Source organism: Electrona antarctica, assembly GCF_951216825.1.
Source record: "Electrona antarctica genome assembly, chromosome: 8".
In the NCBI taxonomy this organism is placed as follows: domain Eukaryota; kingdom Metazoa; phylum Chordata; class Actinopteri; order Myctophiformes; family Myctophidae; genus Electrona; species Electrona antarctica.
In genome coordinates, this window is record NC_136789.1 from 7034595 (window position 1) to 7062224 (window position 27630).

At 41.0% G+C, this 27630-nt stretch overlaps 3 protein-coding genes across 8 annotated transcripts in view; 1 reads left to right on the forward strand and 2 right to left on the reverse strand.

The window, feature by feature from the left end:
* Positions 1-651: 651 nt before the first annotated feature.
* acer3 (alkaline ceramidase 3) lies at positions 652-10407 on the reverse strand (the record flags this gene model as incomplete). The annotated part of the gene is made up of 11 exons (XM_079507755.1): positions 652-1648; positions 1791-1836; positions 2030-2134; positions 2946-3047; positions 3532-3590; positions 4554-4589; positions 4704-4785; positions 5744-5796; positions 6092-6144; positions 6393-6503; positions 10305-10407. The coding sequence occupies 11 exons, from the start codon at positions 10405-10407 to the stop codon at positions 1595-1597; spliced, it is 804 nt and encodes a 267-aa protein (XP_079363881.1). The 3' UTR covers positions 652-1594.
* A 4630-nt stretch (positions 10408-15037) lies between these two features.
* On the reverse strand, positions 15038-20924 carry serpinh1a (serpin peptidase inhibitor, clade H (heat shock protein 47), member 1a). Of its 2 annotated transcripts, XM_079507822.1 has the most exons (6): positions 20760-20924; positions 20532-20616; positions 18539-19161; positions 17927-18025; positions 16774-17006; positions 15038-16560 (listed from the first exon to the last, which is right to left on the reverse strand). In XM_079507822.1, the coding sequence occupies exons 3-6, from the start codon at positions 19134-19136 to the stop codon at positions 16258-16260; spliced, it is 1233 nt and encodes a 410-aa protein (XP_079363948.1). In that variant the 5' UTR covers positions 19137-19161; positions 20532-20616; positions 20760-20924; the 3' UTR covers positions 15038-16257. The 2 variants fall into 2 exon arrangements, with proteins under 2 accessions (XP_079363948.1, XP_079363947.1); XM_079507821.1 differs by lacking the exon at positions 20760-20924 and having other exon boundaries at positions 20532-20704.
* Positions 20925-24278: 3354 nt separating this feature from the next.
* The window catches only part of gdpd5a (glycerophosphodiester phosphodiesterase domain containing 5a), a 30547-nt gene continuing 27195 nt past the window's right edge, over positions 24279-27630 (forward strand). For 3 of the 5 annotated variants that reach the window (XM_079507221.1, XM_079507220.1, XM_079507222.1), the window contains exon 1: positions 24394-24836. The gene's annotated coding sequence lies outside the window, so the exon portion shown is untranslated. Of the gene's footprint in view, positions 24359-24393; positions 24837-27630 lie in introns of those variants that run through there. The other 2 variants (XM_079507219.1, XM_079507218.1) reach the window with 2 other exon arrangements.

A 27630-nucleotide genomic window follows, 5' to 3' on the forward strand; every position in this document is an offset into this window, starting at 1 on the left:
ACAGACAGTAGGCTGACAGGAAACGGGAGAGAGATGGGGGAAGACATGCAGTAAAGGCCGTGTCGGGCTCGGGAGTCGAACCCGCGGCACACTGCGACTGGATTACCAGTCGGGTGCCCAGACGGTTACGCCACCGCCTGGGCCGCCCAAGGAGGAGCCGGGATTCGAACCGCCGATCCATGGATCATTGGACGACCGCTCTACCTCCTGAGCCACAGTCGCCCACAGTCATAACTTAACCGTTTCAAAAATACTGAAAATAGTCGATCTGCAATCACAATGAGGCATTGTGTCTATTTTTAAATGTATGTTAAAAAAAGAAGAAATCTTAAATTTGGGCATTTTCTTTTACATTTTTACAAATGTTTTGAAATATTAAATATTAATAAATAACATTCGTAGGAAAAAGGGGGATATTTACTAATAATCTATCAAAATGGGTCCTGTTTGAGAAATGCTGATTTAGAGGGCTGTATTGTAATGGTATTTTACTCAGTCTTAAATGGAAACTGCTCAGTCAATGACAGGAAGGAGCTTAATAAGGAAGGTATACAGTAGTAAAGGCAAAAATAAATAGAAAATGGACAGGTTTTTGCCAAGCGTCTGTGATCTTTATACCACCTGGGTCTGAAAATATTCAAGGACCCCTCTCATACAACCAATGCACTTCACAAAATTAAATTAAAAAATAATTACATTATTTAAAAAAAAGGAAAATCAACATCGCATTTGCATCTGGTGGTCAAATACAATTACAGCCTCAACATGCTTTGATATAACCAGTTTCAGCCAATTCATGTTAATTAAGAGTGTGATCTTGCTAATGAGGGTAACTGTTGGTAACAGTGAGTGAACTACAGTAAGTAGGTAACACAGTATTACTTTGTAGCTGGCTGTGTCCCAGCATTTACTGTACACCAACACATTTAAGTCCTTGAGAAGGATATGGAAACAACTGTGATTCATGCACTGTTCCTTCAGCTGCACTTACAACTTTATACGTTATACAGTATAGTCCTCAACGTTGCCTTGCATCATGGAGCATAGTTAGGGCATGATCTAATCCAAGAATAATAGCATAGCATTGTGATGCCACTGTGCCAGATCGGCTACTTTCACATTTGTTTTTGTCATAACAGACCAAAAGTCCAAAATATGGATGCCAGATTGAAAGTGGTTGACCAATAAAAAGAAGCAGATCGAGTTGTGACTAAATCTCATAACTCCATTACATCCACTGGAACAGGGTTTTCTTGTTCTTGTCATGTCATGAAAATGAACTGTTTTGGACATAAAAGGTTTCTGCCCGAAGGTGACGATGTTTGCATTGTAAATGAATGACCAAATAAAAACATCAATAGCATTACACAGAAAAACAACATCATTATTAATTATGAAAAACAATATAAACTATAAAATCTTCCATTTACTTCCCACTGCTATACTGTCCTTGGCACATCCTCACAGTGCAGAACCGAAGGGTCCTTGGTGTGACACCTTTAGGGTATATGTGGCCTCTGGTTGTGGGTTGAGATCCCTGCAGAGGACTAATGTGCTCCATGGCAGTCATCGTCTCTGAATGGTCCCAATCCCTTCAGCTTGTTTTCTGAGACTCAATGTGCAAAGTCGGCCACACTCCACAGAAAAACTGAACAGATTTTACACATGGCATTAAGTCATGTATTCGATATTTTACCATGATATGTTATAATGCATTTGACCATACTACACAGTTGTATTATAAATGCCACATATAAAACACTACTGCAACTATCCAAAAAATAACATACCTTTAATTTTGGTCTGTGTTTGAGGTAGGTTGATCTGATCTGGATGCTACAAGTTGGTGAACAAAGAAATATGTTTATGTGTGCAAAAGGATCATTACTTTGAAATGTTATATCATTTATCCAGAGAAATGTGCAATAATTGTGTATATTATGTATAACTCTGCAATGCATATCTCTTGAATTGACCTCATCATCCTCCTTTGTTAAAACACAAGCCATGGCCCATGACACTCACTTACCTAAGCAGTATGTGGAGGTAAGACCCAAGGCCTGTGAAGATATGCCACCAGGCATGAAACTGTGTCATTGTTCCAACACCAGGTGGCAGTGCGTGCCTGCTGGCTCTAAGAGACAAGGAATTGTCCAGAGTCAAGTTCTATTACTGTACATCTATCAGATTAGTCTGTCTCCAAGGTAATACTAGTACAGCCAAAGCAACACATTTTTTTTCCCTCTTTGTTTGTTTTATTATTAAGAAATGAGTGTATAGAAGGAAATGCAATGCAGGTGTCCAGCAGGAATCAAAACTGGGATGTTGCAATGATGTTGTTGATGCACTACTAATCGTTCAGCTACGTGCCCCAAGTTAGAATGGAAGAGGGGGGGTTGTGATGTGTTTTAGCTCATGGTTGTTGTTGTTGTTGTAGTAGTGATTTGAGAGTATTGTGTATAGTTCAGGGATATTTATATCACTTGTAGGAGTTAGGGGTATTTAAGTATTTATGGTGTTCATGTATTGTGGGTTGTGAATGTATTGTGTTTAGTTATGTATTAAAGTATTTATTGCATGTTTCAGAAACACCCCCATTTGAATGGTGCAGTCCAGGTCACCTGGGTATAAAAGGCTGCTGCCAGTTAAAATCAGGGGAGTGTAGCGAGTTGAGAGATGCGTATGAAGAGCACCACGTGTTCAATAAATACACCTTCTGGTTGCAACCTACTACTTGGCTCTGTATTGTTTCCAGCCTCAAGTCGGGCATTCTCACAGTTCACAAGCTGTAGCATCAAACACATTTTGCATCAGTACTGCTGCTCACTGTATTATCATAAAAATCTACTTTATTCCAGGGCACCTCCCTTTGGAAACACGGCATTTAGAGGCACAATGGCTTCCGTAGGTGTGTAACCTCAGCTGCACCTTTTTTATGTACTTACCTTAATGAGTCACAGAAGATGTTGTCAATATTCCACAGAAGGAATCCTAACAAGAAGACACATAAGGAGGTGTAACACATTGGCCTGAGCCAGGGGTACACCCTAAGAGTGAAACAAACACACATAGACACACAAAAAAAAAAAAAAAAACACTTTTAATATCTCTTTACCTACAGTATACAGAACTGTATGGAATCAACGGCAGATTTGTACTGTTTCCACTGGCGAAAACATTGTACATTGGTACAATCTTTTTCTACTCAGTCGTCTCATAGGAGGGTTGTAGGACACTTCAGTAATCTGCCTACCAGTTACATCATCGATTTTTATTAACGTGAGAACAATTACTTCCATGCTAACTTAGAAAGCTTGCTATTTCTATTATCTTTGATTTCCCATCGATCGAACTGTCAACAGCCCTCCTCCGAGACAGAGACCGAGTAGACAAAAATGGTACAATATTATGAGCATTGGTGAGGAATATTTATATGAAGATAGGTTAAAAATGGGTGAAGTCATCCTGTAAGGAGCAGTAATTAATTTAATATAACGATGATATAATTAATTTCCTGCTCTAACAACTTACCATGTTACTATGAAGATAGATCGCATCACTAGGCATGCTACCAGTGCGCCATACATGACCTGTAAACAAATTAGGAATGGAATTAAGTGCATTTGATTTTGAAATGGCTTGCACAGTGCACACTTCCACAGGAAATTCATACAAAACCTAATTCCTAACTCAGCTAGTAATTTTGCACAAAGTACAGTCTAGTAAAATACTGTAAAAACACAGAGATTTGAATAGAAGTGGTCCTGGGTGGGGCATGCAAATGAGTACATTATTTCATATAGCAAGAATTTCCCCAAAATTCTTTCCTCTGGTATGGCCACTGTGGTCAGAGTGTGACACAGAATGGATGACAGTTGTGTCTACCTGTATTCCACTATGCAGCATTATGATCAGTAAGCAAAGCCTAAAAGACTAAACAATGGCTGCTTTGTCAGTTGGTCCAGACATGCTGTGAGATTATTTACTATTTACATAATATAAAACACCATAAGAGGTAATATCACGCTTTCATATTAAAAGTCCTATGAAAATGTCCTTCTGGCATAAGCACCGGTATCCCAACTTTATTGTGATAGGTCCCACAATTTAACTACTTAAGACGTATAATTGTATAATAAACGTATAACTGTGTGGTGAAAATAACCAATCTATATCACAATTGTGAGCTTGTACAGTAGATAGGCTATTTTTGCCGTGCCACACCGTGGTACAATAAACTATAAATTAAGGACATAGGCCTAGGACATGTTTGAGCAGTTTCACCCATTATAAGTTAATGTGGTTTATATTACATGTGCATCTGGGTGAAACATAGATGGAAAATGAATATCTTATGAATGCCACTTAAATTATAAGTTATTGTGTGTACTTCTTATGGAATGCTATGTTAAACGTCTACACATAAAATGGAGTTGCTTGTCGTAGTTGTATCACCTAGCACAGTGTTTACACAAGACAGAACTAACGGAGGACATGCTGAACCCTAATAAGCAAACAAAGGCCAATGTCATTCATGCCATTAACTCCCATACCTGGTGAAAGACAGGCTCCTTCCATTGTAAATACACCTACAGAAAAGGTTGATTCTGGTCAAGATGTGGAGAAATACTTTTCCATACACTATAGCATGACAGCTCTTATTATATTGGTATTTGGCAACAAATACACATAGGCCTACTCACCACAGTGACAGAAATACTGAAGATTAACAATAATGCAATAGGAAATAAACTGATGGTGTTCTCCTGCTTGAAGCATTCATATCTGAAACATAAATCAGTTGAATGTTACCTTGTTTTGAAAGGGAAATGGTCCTACACTGAAGCTCAGCCATAGTTACACTAGTAGTACCAATGTAAAAATACATTGATTGATTGATTGATTGAAAATGTTATTAACAGTTTGCAGAATTACAGTACATTTCAAGCACAAACTCAATACAAAGGCTGTTAACTGTGAGTGGACGACCCAATTAAGCATTACACTTGTTTACAACAGGGTCCACCATGTTCAATTCATCAAAACATTTAGAGACGTACAAATAGACACTTCTATATAGACAAAGAACAGTACAGGAATTCATCATAATGGAGGTAAAAAGGGAAAAGAAACATATACAGTGAGGGGAAAAGGGGGGGGGTGGGGGGGGATTCAGATTTTACGGGGGCCAGTTTCGAATTGCAGCCATCCGTAGGTGCCCTTTGAGAGCGGTTTTGAAGGAGTCAAGGGATTCGCATGTCTTAATGACTGTTGGTAGGGCGTTCCACATTTTGGTGGCATAGGAGCGAAAATAATTTAGTCCCTTGTTTGTGCCGAATCTGGGTTGAACATGGTTCGTTGCACTCCCTCTGGTGTTGTGGGTGTGGACTTCGTTAACATTAAGGAAGTATCTACACAGGTACATGGGTATCTTGGTGGAGTATCGAATCTTGTGGACCAGACCCATCGCAAGATGCTGTACTCTGTCGCCGACCCTAAGCCATGCCAGTCTGTCAAAGTGGGCAGGGGTGAGGTGGGTTCGGGGGGTGAGGCCAAGTAGGAGCCTGACCAGTTTGTTTTGGGAGGTCTGGAGCCTAGTTTTAAGGGCCTTTGAGGTGCTGTGGTACCAGGAGGTGCATGCATAGTCATGCACTCATTGTGCTTGAATGGTGTTTTGAGTAGTCTACCCATAGCAAAGTACTAATAAAAACTGATTATAAATCCAAAAGGCTGGACCACTTACAGACAATAGACGAAGACACATGTGCTGTAAATCATTGGCAACTCATCCAGTAACTAGAGGTGAGAACAGACAGAAGCATTAATTACATTCATACAATATAATGCACCTTAGGAAACCTGATTGATTCAACATACAGTAGGCAAATTTTCTTTACAATAGTCCTCACTACAGTTTCCATAACAAATCATTCCCAATGCAATGCTAAGACAATTTAGTCACAGTCACATGCAGCAGCAACAACAACAAAATAACTGCTGAACTGACTCAACAGTCACCCGTGTTCATTATTGTGTATATACAACTTCTTGCTGACAATTGATTTTATTTATAGAAACTTAGTTAGCTCACCTGCATCTCATAGAGCAGGGTCATATGAAAACACCAGGAACCAATGCCAACAGCTACACGGGAGACAAAACAGATAAGAGTCAAAGAGAAAGTAAAGACAAACTCCCCTCTCAAATTTCCACTAACAAGGATAAGATCATAATGCATTATGATGATAACATCTGGTAAGGAAACACTGGATTAACAAGGTTACTGTGGGGGGGGGGATTCATACAGGAGAATCATATTAAATGACATTCCCTGATGGTTCATTCGGTTTCAGCGTACTTTGTGGCTCCATGAGCAAAGACAACAAACTGACCTGCAAGTCCCAGAAAAGAGCAGATGTAGCGGAACTCAAGGCCATCTTGGAATGTCCGGATGGCACCATAGATTGGAGGAAGGATCATAATCAGGTTACTGACGGTGTTCCCTGTTTGAGAAAATGTGATATGCTGCATCAAGAAACAGAGGGATACACAATCTGCACCATGGCTAAACTCTTGTTTCATATGTCCGAGGAGTGGATCGGCCCCTTAAGGGCATCTGTGATCAGGTGACATAATAGAAGGGGTTTTGTGTGTGTGTGTGTGTTATGTGGGTATTATAACAGGAAGGCTATTTGTGTCCTATTGCAGAAATGTAATGACTGCACCAGGTTTGTTGGCTATGATCAAGCTGTATTGTGAAAGAAGTGAGCTTGTAACCTCAATGTCAGTCTAGTCCTGTCAGGATTATGACATTTTACATGACGATTAATTGTCACAGAAATAATAGCGATTAGCGATTAAATTGTGTTTTTCGATAGGTAAAACAAGTACAGCTGTCAAGTTTGCTGTGACCAAAGTTTGTAACCTTCAACTTCTCTCCAGTCACTGGCCAACAGTGCACAACACTGAGCATACAGGTGTGAATGTCCATGTAACCACCTGCCCATTGCCAGTAAATGCCTGTGTTCTTAGACAACGAGCCTGCTTAATGTGGAGTTAAACTAATAAATGCAGATAACTCTCCGCACAATTGACATAAAACTCTATCTTTATCTGCATGTGACTAATAAAAGTCAAGGGTTTTGCTTCAAAAGATGGAGTTATTACAGTAATTGTTTGGACTTTGATTATTTCTGATAGAATTTACTGTATGCCAAGATTACTGGTCTTCTATTTAATGTCTCTGTGACATTAATGTGTTATTATTAGTACATGTCTCTCTTTGACCTCCAGCTCTTTGACCACATGCTGGCCTTCTATTGTTCTCATCTGCTGAGGCACCAACTTTTGAGATAACGCTCAAAGGCCTGCAACACACCAGGGTTAAAAATCATGGTGGCCTCTCCCTTTGTGTCTTCCACACCAGGTTTACTGAACAAAAGCACATGTCTGTCTTTGAACTTACAGTTTACTTTACACAGTCACAGTTTAAATAGCAAACAATCCTCTGCCATCAGTTCATACATGACAGTATCCATTGAACTATGCTTGTGCCTGGTGGTGCAGGAAAGGTTTTTTGTAAGAAAAGGTTAAAAAGAAATAAAAAATCACACCCGTGTGAAGTGGTGCAACTCCGTGTGGGGGTCCCCGGAATGCACGCAGGGTGCCGGCCCGATTCCGGCGAGCCGCCCCGCGTCCGAAACGGTTGAGAAATGACAGAGTTACCGTGTGGGGGTCCCTGTACTGTACTGTACTGTACTGTACTGTACTGTACTGTACTGTACTGTACTGTACTGTACTGTACTGGCACACCCAAAATCACCATATATACAGTTCATATGTGCATGTGTGTTTGTGTGTGTGTTAGGTTGTGCACAGGTGGTGAAAAACAACCATGCTGTTTTCGTGCTCAGACGCACCCAGCCACCCAGGCAGGCAGGCACCCACCCACACACATACTCACTTAAGGAAGTGGTTGCACCACTTAAAAATGATGGACAAGACAATATTCCTTTATCTACTGTAGTCCCTAAATAATATTACATAATTATTAGGGCAGTGGCCAAAGCTTTTGGTGTTTCATCAGAATCAGAATGTCATGTAAAGTACATGTTTTAATCAAAATGTTATTGATTAAGTTAGTTAAGATAGTAGTTAAGTTAGTGTGTTGGTATAGTAGCTTATTACAAGACAAAGGAACTGAATACGGTACAATACCATAGACACTAGTTGTAATGTAGGTCACATGTCTCAAATAGAGGTGAAAGAGTAAACACTCACACTCTCTCTGACCAACTTGGCTTGGGTCCATATTAGATAAACTGTTGCATGCATGATAAAGCAAAACATCTTAGGTGGGGGAAAGTTGTTAAAACAACTAGTCATACACTACAGTCCTAATTTCTATATGCCTACAGGACTCGAACAGTATGTATCCAGACTACAACAATGACTTGGTCATATAGTGGAAGAAAAATGTTTTATCATAAATTAATTACCGTAGTACATTCATCTCGACACACACACTGCATATAAATGGTAAATGGTAAATGGTGCATTTATATAGCGCCTTTATCCAAGGCGCTTTACATAGATTGTGCATTACATTCACCCATTCACACACACATTCATACACCGATGGCGGCGGAAACCATGCAAGGCACCAATCAGCACATTGGGAGCAATTAGGGGTTCAGTGTCTTGCTCAAGGACACTTCGACACTAACTCTGGGGGAGCCCGGGTTCGAACTGGCAACCTTGCGGTTGCCATCCAGCCACTCTACCCCTGAGCCACCGCCGCCCCATATAGGCCTACAATTGTGTGATGGTACATAGTAATAACCATAGCCTAACTTTCAGTCCCTTCAAACGTGTAGGACACTGTTTTTGAGACAGCTATGTGTGTCCCTGGGTCTGTCCGAGCACGAAAGTCCTTGGGTCTGTCCCTGGCTGGCTGGGTCTGTCCGAGCACGAAAATAGCTTTTGGTTGGTTTTCACAACCAAGTGTCACTGTTGCGCAGCTTAACACACACACACACACACACACACACACACAAATTAACTATATGATTTGGGGTGTTACAGTACAGTACACTAGTGAGAGTACAGTACAGTAGAGGGACTCCCACACAGTAACTTCAACGTCATTTCTCAACCATTCCAGACGCGGGGCGGCTCGCCGGAACCGGGTTGTGCCCCTGGGCGCATTCCTGGGGGTCTGGATGTTCCGGGGACCCCCACACGGTAACTCTGTCATTTCTCGACCGTTTCGGACGCGAGTCGGCTCGCCGGCCGCGTTCCTGTGGGTCTGGAACTTCCGGGGACCCCCACACGGAGTTGCACTACTCACGGTGCACCCACTTCACACGGGTGTGCTTTTTAGTTTGACACAGAGCCTTAGACAGAGTTGCGACATTGAGGGGGCAGAAAACAGCCTGGTCGTGGTTCATAATTTCATATACTCACGCGAGCCCATAGACTCCAAATTCCCAATGCATTCCGTAAACTTCCGGTTGTCCCTTTTCTATAGAAGAGCCTGGCCCCATGAGTGAATGGAGTTGTCGTAACTCTGTCTTACTCTATATGGCTCTGGTTTGACATATGCTCAGAACACAACATATAACACATTGGGTTTTTTTTTTTAAATAAATATCTAGTAAAATACTGTTAATGTATCCATCTTAATATAAGGTATCCATTTGTAACTGTCTCCGAGTGCACGAAATTGAACCAATTGCAATGGTACAATTTGATTGTGGTATTTTGTAGTATATAGGCCTATGCTCTTGAAATTAAATGTGAACGAGTTACCGTTACCGTTACAGTGAATGAATCTCGTTCAACGGAGACTTTTAGGACTAGACGGGGACATGACATGATGAGTGCTGTGAGCCTGTGACATTAAGTATTTATAGTATAAGCCACTTATAGTCAGCAGCAGACAACACTGTATCCGCTATGTGTTCAGTTCATTCAATATGTTGCAAATATTAGCCTAAATTGTAGTTGAACACGGTACGCTTGCAAAAATGTGAAGACATCCACTGACAGATACTGTCATGTGCAAACTGTACAGCTGGGTCGTGCAGCTGCTACGTACGCCAAGCAATATGAAATACCATTACAACAAAACAATTATACAGCGTTACAGCCGCAGCTCTCTGTTGACGTTATTCGGCTTCGACCTTCCTTCCGTGCAGACTGCAGAGTGCAGCGCTATCCTCAGCGAAGCCGGTCGCATTTCATACTTTTAGCTCGACTACTCGATCTACGACTTAACCCCGAGTCATTTGCATTTTACTCACAGAATTCTGCGATGTAGAAAGTGACGACATAATTCTCTTCACACCAATCCAGTGTTGAAGTCGGTCGCCCCCAGTATCCCTGCCTGTCTAACGAGGGAGCCATGATGGCAGAACAACGGAGGGGGAGGATGGATCAACTGTATATAACGTATTTAAAGCGCCATCATCACAGCCTCATCACTCCTCCCCTCACCATTATCAGGGAGGGGTGTGTGTTGTGGAATACGAGTGTAGATTAGAATACCAAACGACTCGCCCATTTACCAACTCGCCCACGCGGTCGCCCTGGAATTTCAGAAAGTGAAGATAACTCGCCCCAAGCCATGGCAGAGCCATCTAGAAGAGTTGCGATATAGAGCGTAGCAGTCCCGACTCCCGCCCCCTTTCATATTTATTTAAAGACCTTATAAGCCAACTCGAGTTGTGACAAATCATGACAACAAACACAATATTTTGGACCAAACAAATAATCACAAAGAATACATATTTGTTTATTTTATATGTTTATTGTCATGATGTGTCACAACTCGAGTTGGCTTAATTTGTCCGCAGCTGAAACGTCTTTTAATAAATACTTTTTGAAAAGTCTATGAGGAAAATGAAAAGGGAATTATTTTCCGGGTCTCTCGAGGGGGTGGGACTGCAGCGCTCTATTGAGGGGGCAGGAAACAGCATGGTCACGTGGTTGAAGTGGTTCATGTACTCGCAGCCCATAGACTCATAGAGTATAAAGAAGGATAGAGACTGATCTGGCACGAAGCTCCGCCCCCTCCGCTATTCATGTCAGTGGAAGTTGCTCAGTGGCGTTTTGAAGCACCCGGAAGAGCCTTCTACTTCCGCCTTTTTTTTCGATTTGGGCACCAAAATTTGGTGCCCAAAATGCGGAAGTGCAAACACGCTCAACGTTAAAGCCCAGCTGCACGGGGTTTCCCAATCATACTTCCACGGGTCCGCCTGCAGTCCCTCCTCTTACCACTAGGGCCCAGTGCTTCAACGTTGGAAAGCCTCACTGGCCCCTTGCATAGACTCCAATGCATTCCGTAAACTTCCGGTTGTCCCTATGTGGAGCCTTCAATTAGGGACAAACCAATAGAAGTCTATGAAGAGCCGCCATTGGACTGGCCCCATGAAGTGAACGGAGTTTGCGTAACTCTGTCTATAGAGGGTATGCGCATAGATATAAAGTCTAGATGGCTTAAGGTGGAGTTTCTGACGTCGTTCACCCGGCGGCCATCTTACTTCGGGGCTACAGTACAGTATGTTCAATGGCAGCTCAAACAAAAACACTCGCTCAAATCTTGACGGATTTACAAACGGGTTGGTTTATTACAAACGTTGTCAACATGGCTATGATTCAGGACGCTTATCTGCTTAATTTAGTTTTTTTATATGAACGTTGTATAAAAGCATATAAGTATGCGGACATCTCTGACGTTTATAACAAACCAAACGTGGTTATTTAAAAGTACATGCCCCATAGACACAATGTTATGTGGCCCCGAGGTAAGATGGCCGCCACATAGCAACGTCGCTCTCCATTGGCCAGAGCGTGGGTGAGCCATCTAGCTTTCTTATATATATCTATGGGTATGCGCCTTATGCGCGTGACATCATCATCATGCCACTCAGTAGGAATGCCTACTGAGTGAGAGAAAAGTCCTATCTGATTGCATTAAATAACGTTAAACAATGTTAAACTCACTTTGCCTTGCCTATCCAAAAGCGTGGATATCTCACCCAGAAGCGTGGATATCTCGCCCAGAAGTGTGGATATCTCGCCCCATATTTATTTTACCATAGTTTTCATATTTTACACACCAGTGGCGTATGTACAATAAGGCGAGGACGGACGGCTGCCTGTCCAAATCCATTTCTGCCTGCCCAAAATCCATACACTGAGAAAAAATCACACCCGTGTGAACTCAACTGAGTGGTGCAACTCCCCTCTCCCCATGCCTCTCTCTCTCTGTCTCTCTCTCTCTCTCTCTCTGTAATTAGCAGGCAACAGTGCAACACTATCTCTCTCTCTGTTTCTGGCACAACAGCGCCACTTTTGCCCCTATTGGTACTCTAAACATAGTCACATAGTCACATAGGTTAGGACATAGTCACATAGGTTAGGACGGACATTGCTGTTCCTTGGAGTGGTTGCACCACTCAAAAAGAGAACAAACACCAGAGAACTATTAGTGGGCGCGACCCTCAATCACCCATTGGAATGCAAATGCCTTTCAGCCTTTGTAGCCTACTCGTCTGGCAGGTATATCTAATATCTCTTTGAAAATCTTTAGTGCTTCTGATTGTGCGGGGGGCTGTTCCGACGGATCGATTTTCCGACGGCCGGGTCCGTTGTTACAGGGTGTGTTACAGGGTGTGTGATGTTAAGTCTATACAGTATAGTCTAGACTCTAGACCTATTCAAGGTTGGCACCTTGCCGTTGACCCTAACCCCCACCCATGCATTAACATGTCTGTCTGTCTGTCTGTCTGTCTGTCTGTCTGTCTGTCTGTCTGTCTGTCTGTCTGTCTGTCTGTCTGTCTGTCTGTCTGTCTGTCTGTCTGTCTAAAGTACAATACTTAAGTAAATGTACTTAGTTACTTTCCACCTCTGCTATCTATAGCATTGTGAGTTTGTAGATTATGGGCTATTTTCAGCAAACAACCGAGTATTTCTACTCTACTTTTTTGCTATTCTGCTATGTCAACTTTGAAACCATTTATTTTACACTCGCAAGAGTTAAAGATCTATAAGGGTCCATTTGGTTACCAACTCTCCATCATTTAGCTGGGGACCAGTTGCTAAATGACCCCTCAAGGGTTAATAATCCGGTAAATATCTCCCTCCCTCTCCCTGCTGAAATCTGAAATTATCTTGTATACAGCCCTCTCCCTGCTGAAATCTGAAATGATCTTGTATACAGATTTATTTGATTGTATAGTAGCCTAGTCGACAAGTAAAACAACCCTCTACAAGCAACAGGCTGGTAGAGAGCTAATTTAACTGCACCCTGTCCCTGACCCTGGCTACCCAGATTGGGACCTGTACAGGATACACTGTGATTATTCCCCTGTCCAGGAGGGACGTAACACAAGCACGCCCACACTCGCTGATGGCCTATTCATGCAATATAACAATAATTATGATAATACACTGCTGGTGGACCGAAACTTTGCATGCATACACATGCAGTACGCCAAGGAAGTACCCCCCGGCCCTCCCCCCAAACCAAAAAAAGAAAAGGAAAACATTCCCCAGGATTCCTTGGATCATGACAAAACAGGATCACAGCCCATGCCCATTTCCACTTTACTAAAGTTTCCACCATTTTACTTCAACACATTTTTTGCTACTACTTCTACAGATTGTATTCAAAACTCACACAACTCTGTAGTAGTCATGTGATAAACATCATTCTGATTTTCCATATTCAATTCTGATAGGCTATATGCTATGGCTTCCAAAGGCCCCATTTTCAAAAAAGAATTACAGATCATGAACACAGTGTCATGATTTGATGATTAGGCCAACATTTTGTGTCAAATTTGAATCACACATTCAGGGCTAAACACATTTCTCTTCCACCCATGCCACAAGAAATGTCACTGTTGCAGAAACATGTTTTTCAAATATTTGTGTGTCATGATTGATATAATTATGACCACAACATCCACACCAATGCAACTCGATCCTTGATCCTTCAACATGCAACTACTTATTGCAACCATTATCCGCAATGGCAGTTGCAAGGGGTTGCATTGGTGGAAAGTGTAAGAGAAAACAGCAGAATTCTTAATTTAGCACAATGATTAAGTATTGCATGTGTCCACTAGGTGGCAGTAGTCACTTAAAAAGTCCCTTGATTATAATGTGTGGAAAGAGACAATATTATGATTGTCTTCAGAGCTAGTTTCATCATACTGTTGTCACCTCAGCAATATGATGGTATTTGGAGTAACCTATTGTGCTGGAGGGGCATATGTCATGTATATCACTTTCCATAATATTCCACATTTATACCATTTTGTAATTGCTGAAATCTAGAGCTGTCTGATGGTGAAAATATATAAAACTGACATTTTACTGCCTGCGCAAGTAAAAAATATCTTCATTACTTGTGCAAGCAGAGTGCAAGTACTCCGATCAGCTGGGTATGTATGTATGTATGTATGTATGTATGTATGTATGTCGGTGTCCTTCACCAGCCAATTAGGGACCACCATTCTTGGTGACGTAACTAAGGTACGTTTCAAGTTTGGTATAAGGTCAATAATGCTCTGCTTGCACACAAGTAGGCCATACATAATTGTGTGCAAGGCGCAAGTTGGCATACAGACAGAGTGCATTTCTAGTTTATACTGAAATTGTAAAATGGTAAATGGTGCATTTATATAGCGCCTTTATCCAAGGCGCTTTACATAGATTGTGCATTACATTCACCCATTCACACACACATTCATACACCGATGGCGGCAGAAACCATGCAAGGTACCAACCAGCACATCAGGAGCAATTTGGGGTTCAGTGTCTTGCTCAAGGACACTTCGACACCAACTCTGGGGGAGCCCGGGTTCGAACTGGCGACCTTGCGGTTACCATCCGGAAACTCTACCCCTGAGCCACCACCGCCATCAGTCTTGGTATAGCATATCATCAAAGCAAAAGGAGGTGATTGTGTTAGGCTAAGTCGCTAAGACATTAGCACCAGATATAATGAATGACGGTTCAATTATTTTCATACTTTTATTGTAAAAAGTGGTAACAGTCGTAAACAATTCCTCTAAAAATAATTGTTTGTGGAAAAATATTAGCAACACTGTGTGTAGACTAGAGGAAACAGCTCACAACCTTTTAGTTTCTAGTGCAGCACAGTGATATCACTAACTCAAACAATGCAGACTATATAATTCTGGGAAATATTTTCTTTGTGTGTGAAAATACAGATTACTAAGGTCAGAAAAGTATACAATTTTATGGTGGTATGTGGTGGACAAATACAGTATTTATTTCATGGCTCCACAGAAAGTATGCCATAATATGTGAAGTAAATTATTGTGTCACAGTCTAGAATTCTCTGTAGTTTCAAGTAACGACAAATGTCAAGGTTAAATGAAAAATGAAATGTATTCTGGGAGTTTATACTTAATGTAAGTATTCTTCTACAATGTAGAACAACAACACAATTATTAGTGCAATATGTTACACAGTGAGAGCAAAAACTTCTCCAAGGAAACTTGGTGGTTTTGGAGACTTTGCTCAATCAAACAATGGACAAAATATACAAGAAAATATTTTGAGTTGTGCATTGTGAATTTTCTTTTACAGCAGTAATTTCAGGGAATGTACTCACAGGATATCAAATGTACATTGCTCTCCTTACATTTATCTAGAAATGCACACACACACACACACACACACACACACACACACACACACACACACACACACACACACACACACACACACACACACACACACACACACACACACACACACACACACACACACACACACACACACACACACACACACACACACACACACACACACACACACACACACACACACACACACACACACACACACACACCCCAGGCTTTAAAACTGCGGTACCACAACGGGCTGGGCCCGGCCCGGCCCGGCCCGGCCCAACTCCACGGGCCCATATTTTGTGCCCATGCAGGGCTCTGACACGCACGCACACACGCACACGCGCACACACACACACACACACACACACACACACACACACACGACGGCCACGCTACACCAGGCTTTTCTCGCACGTTTACCCTAAATGCGCGGCCCGCGCGTGCGTTTTTTAAAATAGGACTGGACCTAAATTAAACGCACGCGCGGGGGTAAACGCGCACGTTTTGTGTGCGAAAAGCCTGGTGTAGCGTGACCGTCAGGGAGGGAAGAGCAAACATTTAACTTAGTAATATAAAAGCATGGTTATAATTCGTCTCTCATCTTATCTCCCTTAGGTCGAACCATCCTGCCAAGGAAGAGGATTGTGTTGGTCTTCTGGTCCTTCACTAGAAAAATGAATGGGTGGTCAGCATAGAAGAGCTTGGCGTTTTTCAGCTTATCTGTATTAAAGACACTGGGGTCAATGGGGTTTCCCTCAATGCCCCATTCCATTGCAGAGGCATGAAACACATTAGACAGGTAGAGGTCCTTCTTCCCAGAGATGTTGGAGAAGTCAGCCTTGGTTTTGTCCACTGCCTCCGTCAAACCCAACTCCCCAAAATGTTTCTACACAGAGGGAGACAAGAGAAGGTCCAGTTATGACTATGAGGGTCAGGAGGTTAACTATAAGCTCACAATGCATTGCATGACTATTTTTGGAGGTGAGGGGGATTTTGACATGACCAAAAATAGGGACACATGGGTTAATGTTGTTGACATAGAAATAAACATTCTTAATGTTCTGTAATGTTTTGTAACCTTGGTCCCTTGGTCGCTTACCTGCAGATTGTGGCTCACTTCCATGCTGACTTTGGGCAGGGATACAGCTACAGGGGTCTGTTCCAGCTTGCCCATCCAGGTGTCCAGTTGCTCCTTGGTTAGCATCTTCTCCAGCCTATCTAGAGGCTCCACACTGGTGGACATGATCAACACTGCACTGGACTTCTTATGGGCCAGAGGCATACTCAACACTGACAGCTTATTGGTTGTATCCTCATAGAAGCCATAGAGTCCTGTGATGAACAGAGTGCACGTTGTTAAAAACTAAACATGATATGAATATTGAGACTAGTTGTGTAAGCATTGTGTTAAGGACACAATGCTTACACAACAACCCTTTCAAGGCATTCACTTAGCTCTTCCTTGACCTACCTGTGGATTATATCAGGGACAGTCACAAGGGACTTGACTTTTCTTTCTTTTCTCTCCCTCATGTATATCTGCCTAGTATACTTGCGAATTATACCAGTGTCAGTCTACCTTATGTGGATTATGCCATTGACACGCACCGACTTTTTGCACCTTAATAGAGGATATGCACATGCATAAAGTGAATGGCAAATTGAGTGGCAAAGTGAGTTTAATGCAATCAGGACTTTTCTGTTTGGATGTATGGGCTGTTAAGTCCAGAAAGTAGTTTTTTGCCACTCAGTAGGCGTTCCCGCATAACTTCCGGCATACCCTCTATATCATGTACAACGCACTGACTTTTTTGGTGTGTTTCTCTAGCACCTTAACTAAGTACGGTATATCATGCACAGTATACATCTGCTGCTATGCTCACGCACATTTATATCTTATCTCAAGTACTATGTGTATATCTATAGATATTTTTGTTTCTTGTTTTCTTGTTTGATCAGTACAGTACAGTACAGTACACCATATGGTACAGTACAGACTACAGTACAGTAACGATCACAATACAAGTATAGTTGCACCGCTCAGTTCACACAGGTGTGATATTTCTATGGAAATAACGATACGATGGGAACTGTGCATGAAAACGAATTTCACCCACTTTTCTAACCTTGTAAACCTGTGATGTGATGCTGATTCTGATTCTACAATGTCACAAATATTGACATATCACTTTTGTACCAAATAAAGCCTAAGCCTGGGCCTGGCATAGAGATTGAGTCAGAAAGACCTTTACCTGTACGATGCATCATTTGTACCGACACAGTGTGGCTACGGGATACCAAGAAGCCACGGTTGTCAACCATCTGATGATGGAACTGCTCATCCCAGTGGGCTGCATACATAGAGATTACATAGATTAAAGGTGCAGCAAGTTATTCTCTTTAGTTAAAATACGTGTTTAAATGCATGGCTCTATATACTGATAGTAATCATTCAGTGGAGTAATCATTCACTAACGGAGGTCTCCTCATTCGCTACAGCTTTTTAGTAAACAGAAAAAAAACTTTCAGGTCGAGAGACACATTTTATCCAATCAGGATGAGGATTTGTTTTTACTGGATACAGGATAAACAAGTGAAGTTAGAAGTGAAGACATAAAATGGAACATTTGAAGCAATTCTGATTGCTGAATTTGGCAACCCTTCTGAAAATGTATTTTCTGTTGGTTAAAAAGCTGGAGAGACTAGGTCTAGGAGAACCTGTTTTGATTTTTGAACCCTCACCATAGCAATGATTAGTATCAGAATATAGCTTTAACTTTTTAACAAAAACGTTAAAGTACAACAAGGAGATCATGAAAAGGTCAAGTATAAATGGTTAAAATAAAAGTTCCATATGAACTCACGTTTGAAGAACATTGCATTAATGATCATGGCTCCATCTGTTTTTTCCACATCCTTTGTTATTTCAGGAAGTTTGCCATCTGTGGACTTGGCTGCCCACTGGTTGATGGACTTTACAGCACTTTTCTTGTCTTTGAAGTTAATCTTGAATTGGTCACATTTGTAGTGCTTCTTGCTGCTCTTGATGAAATCATTTTTAAAGGTGATAGAGCTGGGCCCATACAGGCGGTTATTTATCTTCCAGGTGACATTGCGGGTATTGGGATCGCTCACCTCAGCCAGCAGTTCGGCTAAGGCAGAGTGCAGCTGATCATCTTTAACTTTATCAGCGTTCAGCATGGTTTTTACCTGGGAGGCAGTGGAAGCCTTGCCCCCAAGAGCCACCAGACCTAGGGAGGAGGCGACCACCACAGGGGAAATGAGGATGTTCTCCAGGCTCTTGTCCTTAACCATGTTCTGGTAGAGACTAAAAGCCAGATTTGCACTGTTGTCAGCCAGGATGGTGGCATGGTTACTGAGGACTTGGTCGGCTGTGGCAGAGGTCGCAGCAGAGACTCCTGTGGCCATTAGCACCAGTGCCACTAAATTTGTGACCCACATAATTAGCACAGAAATGGATGAAAACCTATGAAGAGATAAAGAGATAATCATCACTTACAAACATTATGAATAATTTCTGATTCTCTAGTACATTATGATGATGTAAGTTCCCAAATCAATTCAAGCACCTCAGCCCCCACGACTTATCCCAGATCAGGATGGCCATGGTTTTTACTCTGCAGTACTTTAGATGATAGACTGATAGAACAGTGTTAGCAATAACAATCAAGGACTCCTGCCACGTAGGCAGCTGCAGGATGCAAAAACATTGGCCAACTGAGCGTATGTGTCATTATTTTGGCAATACTGGAGTTATAACTAAAGAATGAAGAATGAACAAACTCGCTTAGTGCATAATACAACCTAAACCTGGGACCTTGCTATGAACAAATTATAAGTTCCTACTCAGGGCCTTCATAACATTAGCATGTAGCAACAGGCCCACTAAAGTCACGGTCTGAGCAAAAGATGAGATCTGATCTGACCTCAACATGCTTCAAATCAATGTCTTTTGAAGGATAATGTTATCCAGACATATTTTAACCTATGGTATATGCTGACCTGCAATTTCATATGATTTTATATGATATATCATATTATGTTAAGTAGCCTATTTACTGTGTGCAATGAACAATGATGTTCACTCATACTCAATGTACTTTATCATTTCAAACAATTTTAGTAAATTCCATGTCCTTGTAAGGTAAAACTGCTGTCATGTATGAAGTGATGTTCATTCATCTTATTGGACATGGGACTGGCCAACCAGAATTAACACCGTTGAAATAGTTAAGAATAAGTCTTTGTCAACGTTTTGTGTTGCATTTATTCCATGGATAAGCAGGGCAGGAAAACATATTTTATAGTGCATTGTGAATGCATTTTAGTTTGTTCTAGCTTTATTGTCAAGGAGTGTATCCCATCATAATAAAACTAAGGTAGAACTTAAGTAAATGTTGCAAAAGCGAGCTATTGATGGGTGGGTCCTTTATAGATATAATAACTACTGTAAAGGCTACACAATGGCAGTCCTAGCAATGGTTTCAATGTCATTCTACCCATCTATGGGGAATTATAGCCATGCTCTTAATGTCTTCATTCTCATGTCCTGTATAGCCCAAACATTTAGACTCTCGTAGAGGTTTTTTTCGATTCTGACGAATCGATTTTTCGATTCGTCAGAATCGAAAAAAACCTCTACGAGAGTCTAAATGTTTGGGCTATGTCCTGTATTTCCAATCATGTGATGGATTTTCACTGTACTTTAAGTACTTAAGAAACCACACTGCTCAAAAACTAAAATGCAACCTCACTACTGTATACTGTATGCAGAGGCAGATTTTGTGGACCAGAAACTTTCCACCATTAACACAGCTTTGGTCCTTTTGATCTTACCTTTTTAGGCTTGTTCAGTCATTTATCCTATAAGCTGCCCTCGCCCGTTAGCTGAGCTGATAGATGAATAGATCCTTCGTCAAATCTACAGTATAAATACAATAGATTGTTGTAGAAGTAGTAGGAGAGTGTTTGTGTGAGCTGCAGAGATTTCTATGCACAGCAGCAGTGGGCTGACTGGGCCCACCCTAGCCCCTATAGGCCCACCCATGGTATCCAGTTACTTACCAGAGCTATGAAAGCGGAATTCCCCCCTCCAGGTCCTAAAGCCTAGGAGACTTTAGACAATTGGTATTCGGCAATAGAGGCATTATAGGCTCTTTACGGTGCATTCTCAAATGCCACCACATTTTAAGGTAAAGTTCATTATACTGTTTGACTGCCATATTAGTAAGTGTACCCCCACAATCATCCTGTGTATTGGCAGAGATATATTTACATATTTTTTCCTTGGTGTTAAATAATGGTGTTTGTTGTTTTACAGCTTTGTCCCCTCCCCTCCCCTCCCCTCCCCTCCCCCACCCTGCCACGTCTGCAGCTCTGCCTGTCTGAGCTGGTATGTGTCTGTTCTGTTGGTGATCCTATTCAGGGCCCAGCAGCACTGTGACGTTTATAATGTGACTTCACATTATCCATATTGATTTGGTTAAAACTAAAGTACACTAGTAAAACAAACTACTCCTCTTATAGATAGTTGTTTGAAGGGTTGTTGTGCTAGTGGCAACAAAGTTAGTCTGTAAAATGCTTACTAAGCATGCCACAGAGATACACAGCATCCAGAGTTAATGTATGACCTCAGTTACTAAATTAGGTCACATATAAGTCGTTAGAATATAAACGCAATTAAGGAGACAGCAATATGCTCCATTGAAAGACACAAATTAATATTATATGAATATTGTATGAATATGATATTATTTCATAATTCACTCCAAGCCCAATGGCTATGGTATGGTCAGATTGTTTTACATGATTGAATCACGCCTTCTTGAACCATGGCACAAGCCTGTCTTTGAGTAGCCTGAGGGTAAAGATTACTCCTTTTGTTAGGGAGATAAGATTTGATAAGGTTAAATACTGTTTAAAGACAGGTCAGGTGATGAGACAGAGGAGGAGAGCAGAGAGAGGACACAGCTGGCAGGTGAAGGTAGGAAGCCTTGCTAGGCTAAGATGCTACCTGCTTGACGTCATAATCTTCTAATTTTAAGTATTCATCACCTTTTCCACAACAGAAACTCTATGTTTAGGAATTTAGCAGATGCTCTTATACACAGAGTGACAAATAGCAGAGTTAAAAAACGATTACATGCTACAAAGTAACTAGGATAGCAAGTAAACATCAAACCATCTGTCTAAACAACATGCTATCTACTGTAAATAACATGGGGGGGGGGGGGGGGGGGGGGGGGGGGAGGCAGTAGGCCCAGGGGCCCCTGTGAGTAATCCGTCCCTGACATCACCACTATGTATAGTCAGTTCATAGTTTCACACCAATAAGAATTTACTATTTTAATCCAGAAAGTGGTTGTTTAAAATTAATACATAATAAATTAATAAAATGACATGATATCTAGCCAAATCCCTTTGACCTAAATTCATCGTGTATTTGATGCCATAGAAGTCATATAGGCAATAGGTCCTTCCCTGCCACTGTCTTCAGTATAAAACTCCTGTTTATGAAACGGGAAGTTCAAGACATGTTTTCCCATGGTTCCTCCTTGCCTTTTCTGTAAGGTCATGTGTATCCATCCACCCCAGCTTACATCACTGCTCTACATTCTGAATTAGAAACGAACAGGCAGTGGAGCAGCAGGAAGTTAGTAACGGATGCATGTCCTGTCAACACTGTTACCATTATTTCTACAACTCTTTATTGTGCAGCTGTCATCAACAAAACACAACACAACACAACACAACACAACATTATATAAAGACAGTATTTAGTTAAAGATGAAGATTATGGTTATTACAAAGAAGGATAATTAACTACTTTGTAGTTAATTTGATGTCTTTAACTGGTCCTAAGCAAAATAAACGATAGTTTGCTTACTGTTAATTTAGCTTTATGAATAAAACAAATACATTTCATTGATCTATTATTGTGATAGTGTTGTATTAAAAATAAAATAATGGCAATTTCTAAAGTTCTCTGACATAATATTGGCTCATATCATTGTGAGAGTAGTAAAAGTGAGCTAGTTAGAGCAAGCAATGGCACCACCCAGTGGGTGAAATATAGAAATATAGAATTGTAGGTAAGCAATATTGCTGTGACCCTAGAGAGGATGACCATGAGCAATGTTGAATGGAATGGAATCCTTAAGAGAACAGAACCAGAATGCAACATAAAGAATTTATGAGAGGAACTCATTCATTATTTAATCGGCCAATGGTGGCAGAGAGAGGCAAGAGACAGTCAGACAGACAAGCCACAAAGTGCAGGGAAGGAATGAAACACATGACCCTGTCTTGTTTTTCCCTGGCACTTCAGGGGCTAGTCAAATTTCAGCTGGGGCCAATGCCTCTTTGGTCTCCCCCTGGATCCGCCACTGCTGGCTGTAGTCTAAAGAACACCTGTCTGCAATTTGTATTTTGAAAATGTTAAGCTTAACACCAGAAATGACCCCCCCCCCAACTGTTTACTGTACATATACGTTAAACTTTATTGCTGCTAGTGTTGATAATGTCTTGTATTATATTGTATAAACGTGTCTTTAAATGTCTCAACGAATTGAATACACAATGGAAACAAGCCCTTAGGGCTTTTTGTGTTATTAGCACCATTGTATAGCCTACTACAATTACAATTTACAATTTACAATTTAGGCATTTAGCAGACGCTCTTAATCCAGAGCGACTTACATTAAGCAATAACAAAAGCATGGCATACATCACATATATAAAAGTAGTTATCATGAATCATGCGTAGACTAAGAACGTAACAGTGGAGTATCTATGTAAACTATACATACTATACTATATAATATATTATACATGTGTACTATAAAGTGCTATGACTACATAGAGTGCAATTCTAGAGCTGTCTACGTAACAAGCTATAAGTCTGTTTAAAATACTATCTAAGTCTACATAATGTGCTATCTAAGGGGCTAGGCTAGGGCAAGTGCTACGGGCCATGGTGGAGTCTGAAGAGGTGGGTTTTCAGACTACGGCGGAAGATTGGGAGTGAGGCTGCAGTTCTGACTGTACAATCGCACTGTACTATTTGCAAACTGTTAATAAAGTAATCAATCAATCAATCAATCAATCAGCCCCCCCCCCCCCCCCCCCCCCCCACACACACACACACACATACACACACACACAGTGTCAGTAGGTCAAACTGTTTGGTCTGGCTCTCGGTGCAGGCAGCAGCACAACCTCTAGGGGCCGCTAGCGGGCTTTAATATTGTAGTCTTGTTACTTTTTGTTGCAGTCGGTTGCTTTTAGGGCGCTTCAGTGAACATCAACAAACTTCCCTGCCTGGTATTTATCTATGATTTAACAGTTTGCCTATTATGTTTTCAAAGTTAAAAGTCAAAGTTCTCACCAGACCAGAGCATTGAGAAGATGCCCACGCCCCCACGGGCCCCACCCCAGTGTAATCAGTGGTTCTCCTCAAAGTGGGGTGCACATAGCGCGTGGGTCCTCAGCAAAGTTAATAGCATCCATTGATCCAAATCAGTTTAACAACTTTACTTTTATAGGCCTACACTAGGCCCGGGGGCCCTCATGCCCTGCCCTGGCACAAACTATTTTCAGATGGGGGTCCGCGGACCGCGGACAAATTCATATTAATTTGCGGTTCCATGACAGGACATGAAAAGGTTTGACAATGACAACCACTGCTGTAAATCAGCTAGCAAATAAAACATGTAAGGTGCTCACAGGAGTCACAGCGGTGATGTATGCACATCGCCCTCTATCTACGGGAGGCAAAGGTGTCATTTACTCAACAGCTCCACCCACAATGTGTCAGTCTCAAACGGATTAGTTTCTCTTCGTCTATTAAGTATGAAACATGTAGGTGCGTCTAAATTGCACCACAATGTGTTGATATAACTTTAATTCGCCTTTGTATTAACGTTATGACTCGCCGGTCAATAATTTGTACAGTGTAGTGCAGGCTAATGTGTTCCACTGGATTGTACACCGCTCCTGAAACAAACTTTGAAGATTTTTTGGAACTCAGGACTGAAACTGAAGCTGAAAAGGCAATAATATTTCAACGTATATGGGGATATAATCGATTATTTGTGAGCCTTTACGTTTTTAACCTCATCCAGAAGATATATAGTCTTGTTGGTAAGTGATTATATTTTAAGTGTGATGTTTGTGTGCCGCGTAGTTTATCGGATTATCCTCCTCATAATCCCAGAAGCTGTTAGTCGTCACCGTTTTGTTTAGCTGTCGTTTTGAGAGAAGTTGAGTGATCAAAGCAACTATCTCTTGTTAGTAATAATTTAATTTAATAATTTATGGAGGTGTTTTTCCCAAGTGACATTAGCCTTAGTTTGATCCAAAACACAACTGATATTCTTTTCTGAGCACCTCCCATCATCATCATCATCATTCATCATCATCAGATTCATCATCTATTACAGACTATTTGACACTTTAACTTGCTTATTAATTGGGTGCTGTACGGTACTTTAGCCATGATCTTTTTCTCATATTTAATAGTTTAGCTTAGTTAACTGAATGCTTAAAAAAACCAATATATATATATATATATATATATATATATATATATATATATATATATAGTCGTCTGTATTTTACTGCATTTGCAACGGTACATTCAAGTAATCAGGCCTGCCTATATGGGAAAATGTATCTTATGTACTGCCCGTTTCTGGATCTCTGTAAACGTAGGTCTCTAGTATACTTACTTTAGGCTACTGTATCAGAAAAATGGGTGTAGAAAATCACTCACAATAAGAAATAATAACTGTTGGTGACTGACAGGGAAGTGAACTAGGATTAGGTCAGTGGTAGCCCTGAAACATGACTGAACGTCATGAACCATGGCTAGGTCAGTGGTGGCCATTTTCTGGTTCCATCAATCCAGACCCCATTCATTTTTCCAAAATATCTATATAAATTGTTATTTATGTTATTTGATTCTGTGAAATAGAAATTTGAATTAGCCTATATGATAATATACTATATAAATAACCTTTTGTTTTTTCACAGAATCAAATCTTTTGTGGTCATGATTCACCAGGAAATAAAAACGTCTGGGTTTCCGAGGCTACCAGGATCCTGAATGCTTCGATTCTAGACTTAAAATAATTTGATATTGATGAATATTTTTCAAAATCTCCATGGGGAAAATGAATGGCGTCTGGATCGATGGAACCATTCATATATTGTATTAGTTAGGATGTTATCCATGTAGCTTGTCTTCTTACCACCATGTGGCGTGTATTCTTACCACCACCTGTTGGAGAGTGGGTTTGGGAGATAACATCTGAGGCAGTCCCACAGTAGGCCAGACTTAAAACTCTCCAGTGATACCCGATTTGACTGTGTATGTCCTCAGATCCCGGACCCTAACTTTTGGTGATAGATAGGCACATAGCGTTAATGAAAACTCTATTTTTGGATAAATCCTCTGGAAGATCAGGGGTGTTATTTATTCATGCACATATATTTCATGTTTGAATGAATGTTGGAGGGAGTCAGTCTAGACTCCAGAAAGAGGCAAATAAAGGTCTAACTATAGTAGACAGATATAGCAGAGATTTAGACACATACTACATGGGCCAGACCAGAAGTGAGGGACACATAAGGTGGCAAAATCTCTTTGCTACCATTGTTTGTCAAAAGTGTTAAGTGTGAAGAATTGTGAATAATTTGGAAAGAACATCCAATAGAAATCATGGCACAAAATCTTTGCGGCCCTAATTTGGGGGTCCTTGGCATGAAAACGCAGAACCACTGCCATGGAAGTGTGACAGTCAGACAGATGTTTCTACTGGCTTTTGTGTTGCTATAATCTATTTGTTCAGTGATGAGGACAAGGGACCAGTCTTGAGGAAGGTTGCCAGGAAATAGATCCATGCCTCTTTCTTTTGTCCTTAACTGACAGCATTCAGAAGGGGGAAATGCTCATTAATTTACCTCTGCCATCAAAAAGACAAATGAATAGATTCAGGCATTACTCAGCAGAATTGTGCAGAATTTGTGCAAGTCTTACAGATTTCCAATATATTACCATAAGGGAAACTTTGACAGAAAAAGACTTGCTCACCGTATAGAAAATAGAAGTAAAACTCCTTAAACTGAGACTTAAGAAAATATTTTTTCTTTATTTTATCATGCTCATAAAGTGCTCTGTGCTCAAAGTGCAATTAAAAAGCAAACGTTTCGGTCCTATAGGACCTTCGTCAGTGCTATATGCGTCAGTGCTTCAATATATTACCATCCAATTTTATTCCACTCAGCGTGCACTTAATGATGAATTAAATGGAAACCTAAATCCTTGAATTGAATGCATGCTTTGCAATTTGGCCTTCAGATAACTAGATTTTGATGGAAGCCTACATGCATTTTATTTTAAAGTCGTCCGTTAAGGAACTGATCTCCGGCATGAACCTTTGCATGTGTTACACTTTGACTTTTCCAGGTGAAACAACAAGCTGTGGCCAACAGTGGGGGTTGGCAGCTACAGGGATGGCAAAGGCATTAATGGCGGGATAATTGGCAGTGATACTGATCTATAGACAGACAGGGCACAATTAATCTGTTTACTTGTCCTAGCTACCTGCTGTAAATATTTAATATTTAATTTGTTGTGTATTGCAGTTGTATTATATAGAAATTTCACGAAATACCTTTCGTTTATGGGTAGGTTTCCTTCAAAACCTAGCTGCAGAACATTATTTTATGTACTCCCAGGACAGAAAATTCTAGAATTTTCGCTGTCCTGGGCTCTAAGGGTGACGTAGGAAGCCACGCCTATCCCGTATAGATACCTGCGTGGCTACGTCAGCCCTCATTCAACTTTTCTTCTGCTAAGCTGCGAGAACGAACTTTAACATTCCAGTGTGTGCAGGGTAATATATCTCGCAAACTCGGCCGAGAGATTAATTCT

What these genes read in the sequence shown, in the direction of transcription:
- serpinh1a (XM_079507822.1), bottom strand. Translation starts at nt 19,136, where the DNA reads ATGTGGGTCACAAATTTAGTGGCACTGGTGCTAATGGCCACAGGAGTC. An exon ending in ACAAATGATGCATCGTACAG is followed by an intron (nt 17,007 to 17,926) that starts GTAAAGGTCTTT and finishes TGTTCATCACAG; the next exon opens with GACTCTATGGCTTCTATGAG. An exon ending in AAGTGAGCCACAATCTGCAG is followed by an intron (nt 16,561 to 16,773) that starts GTAAGCGACCAA and finishes CCCTCTGTGTAG; the next exon opens with AAACATTTTGGGGAGTTGGG.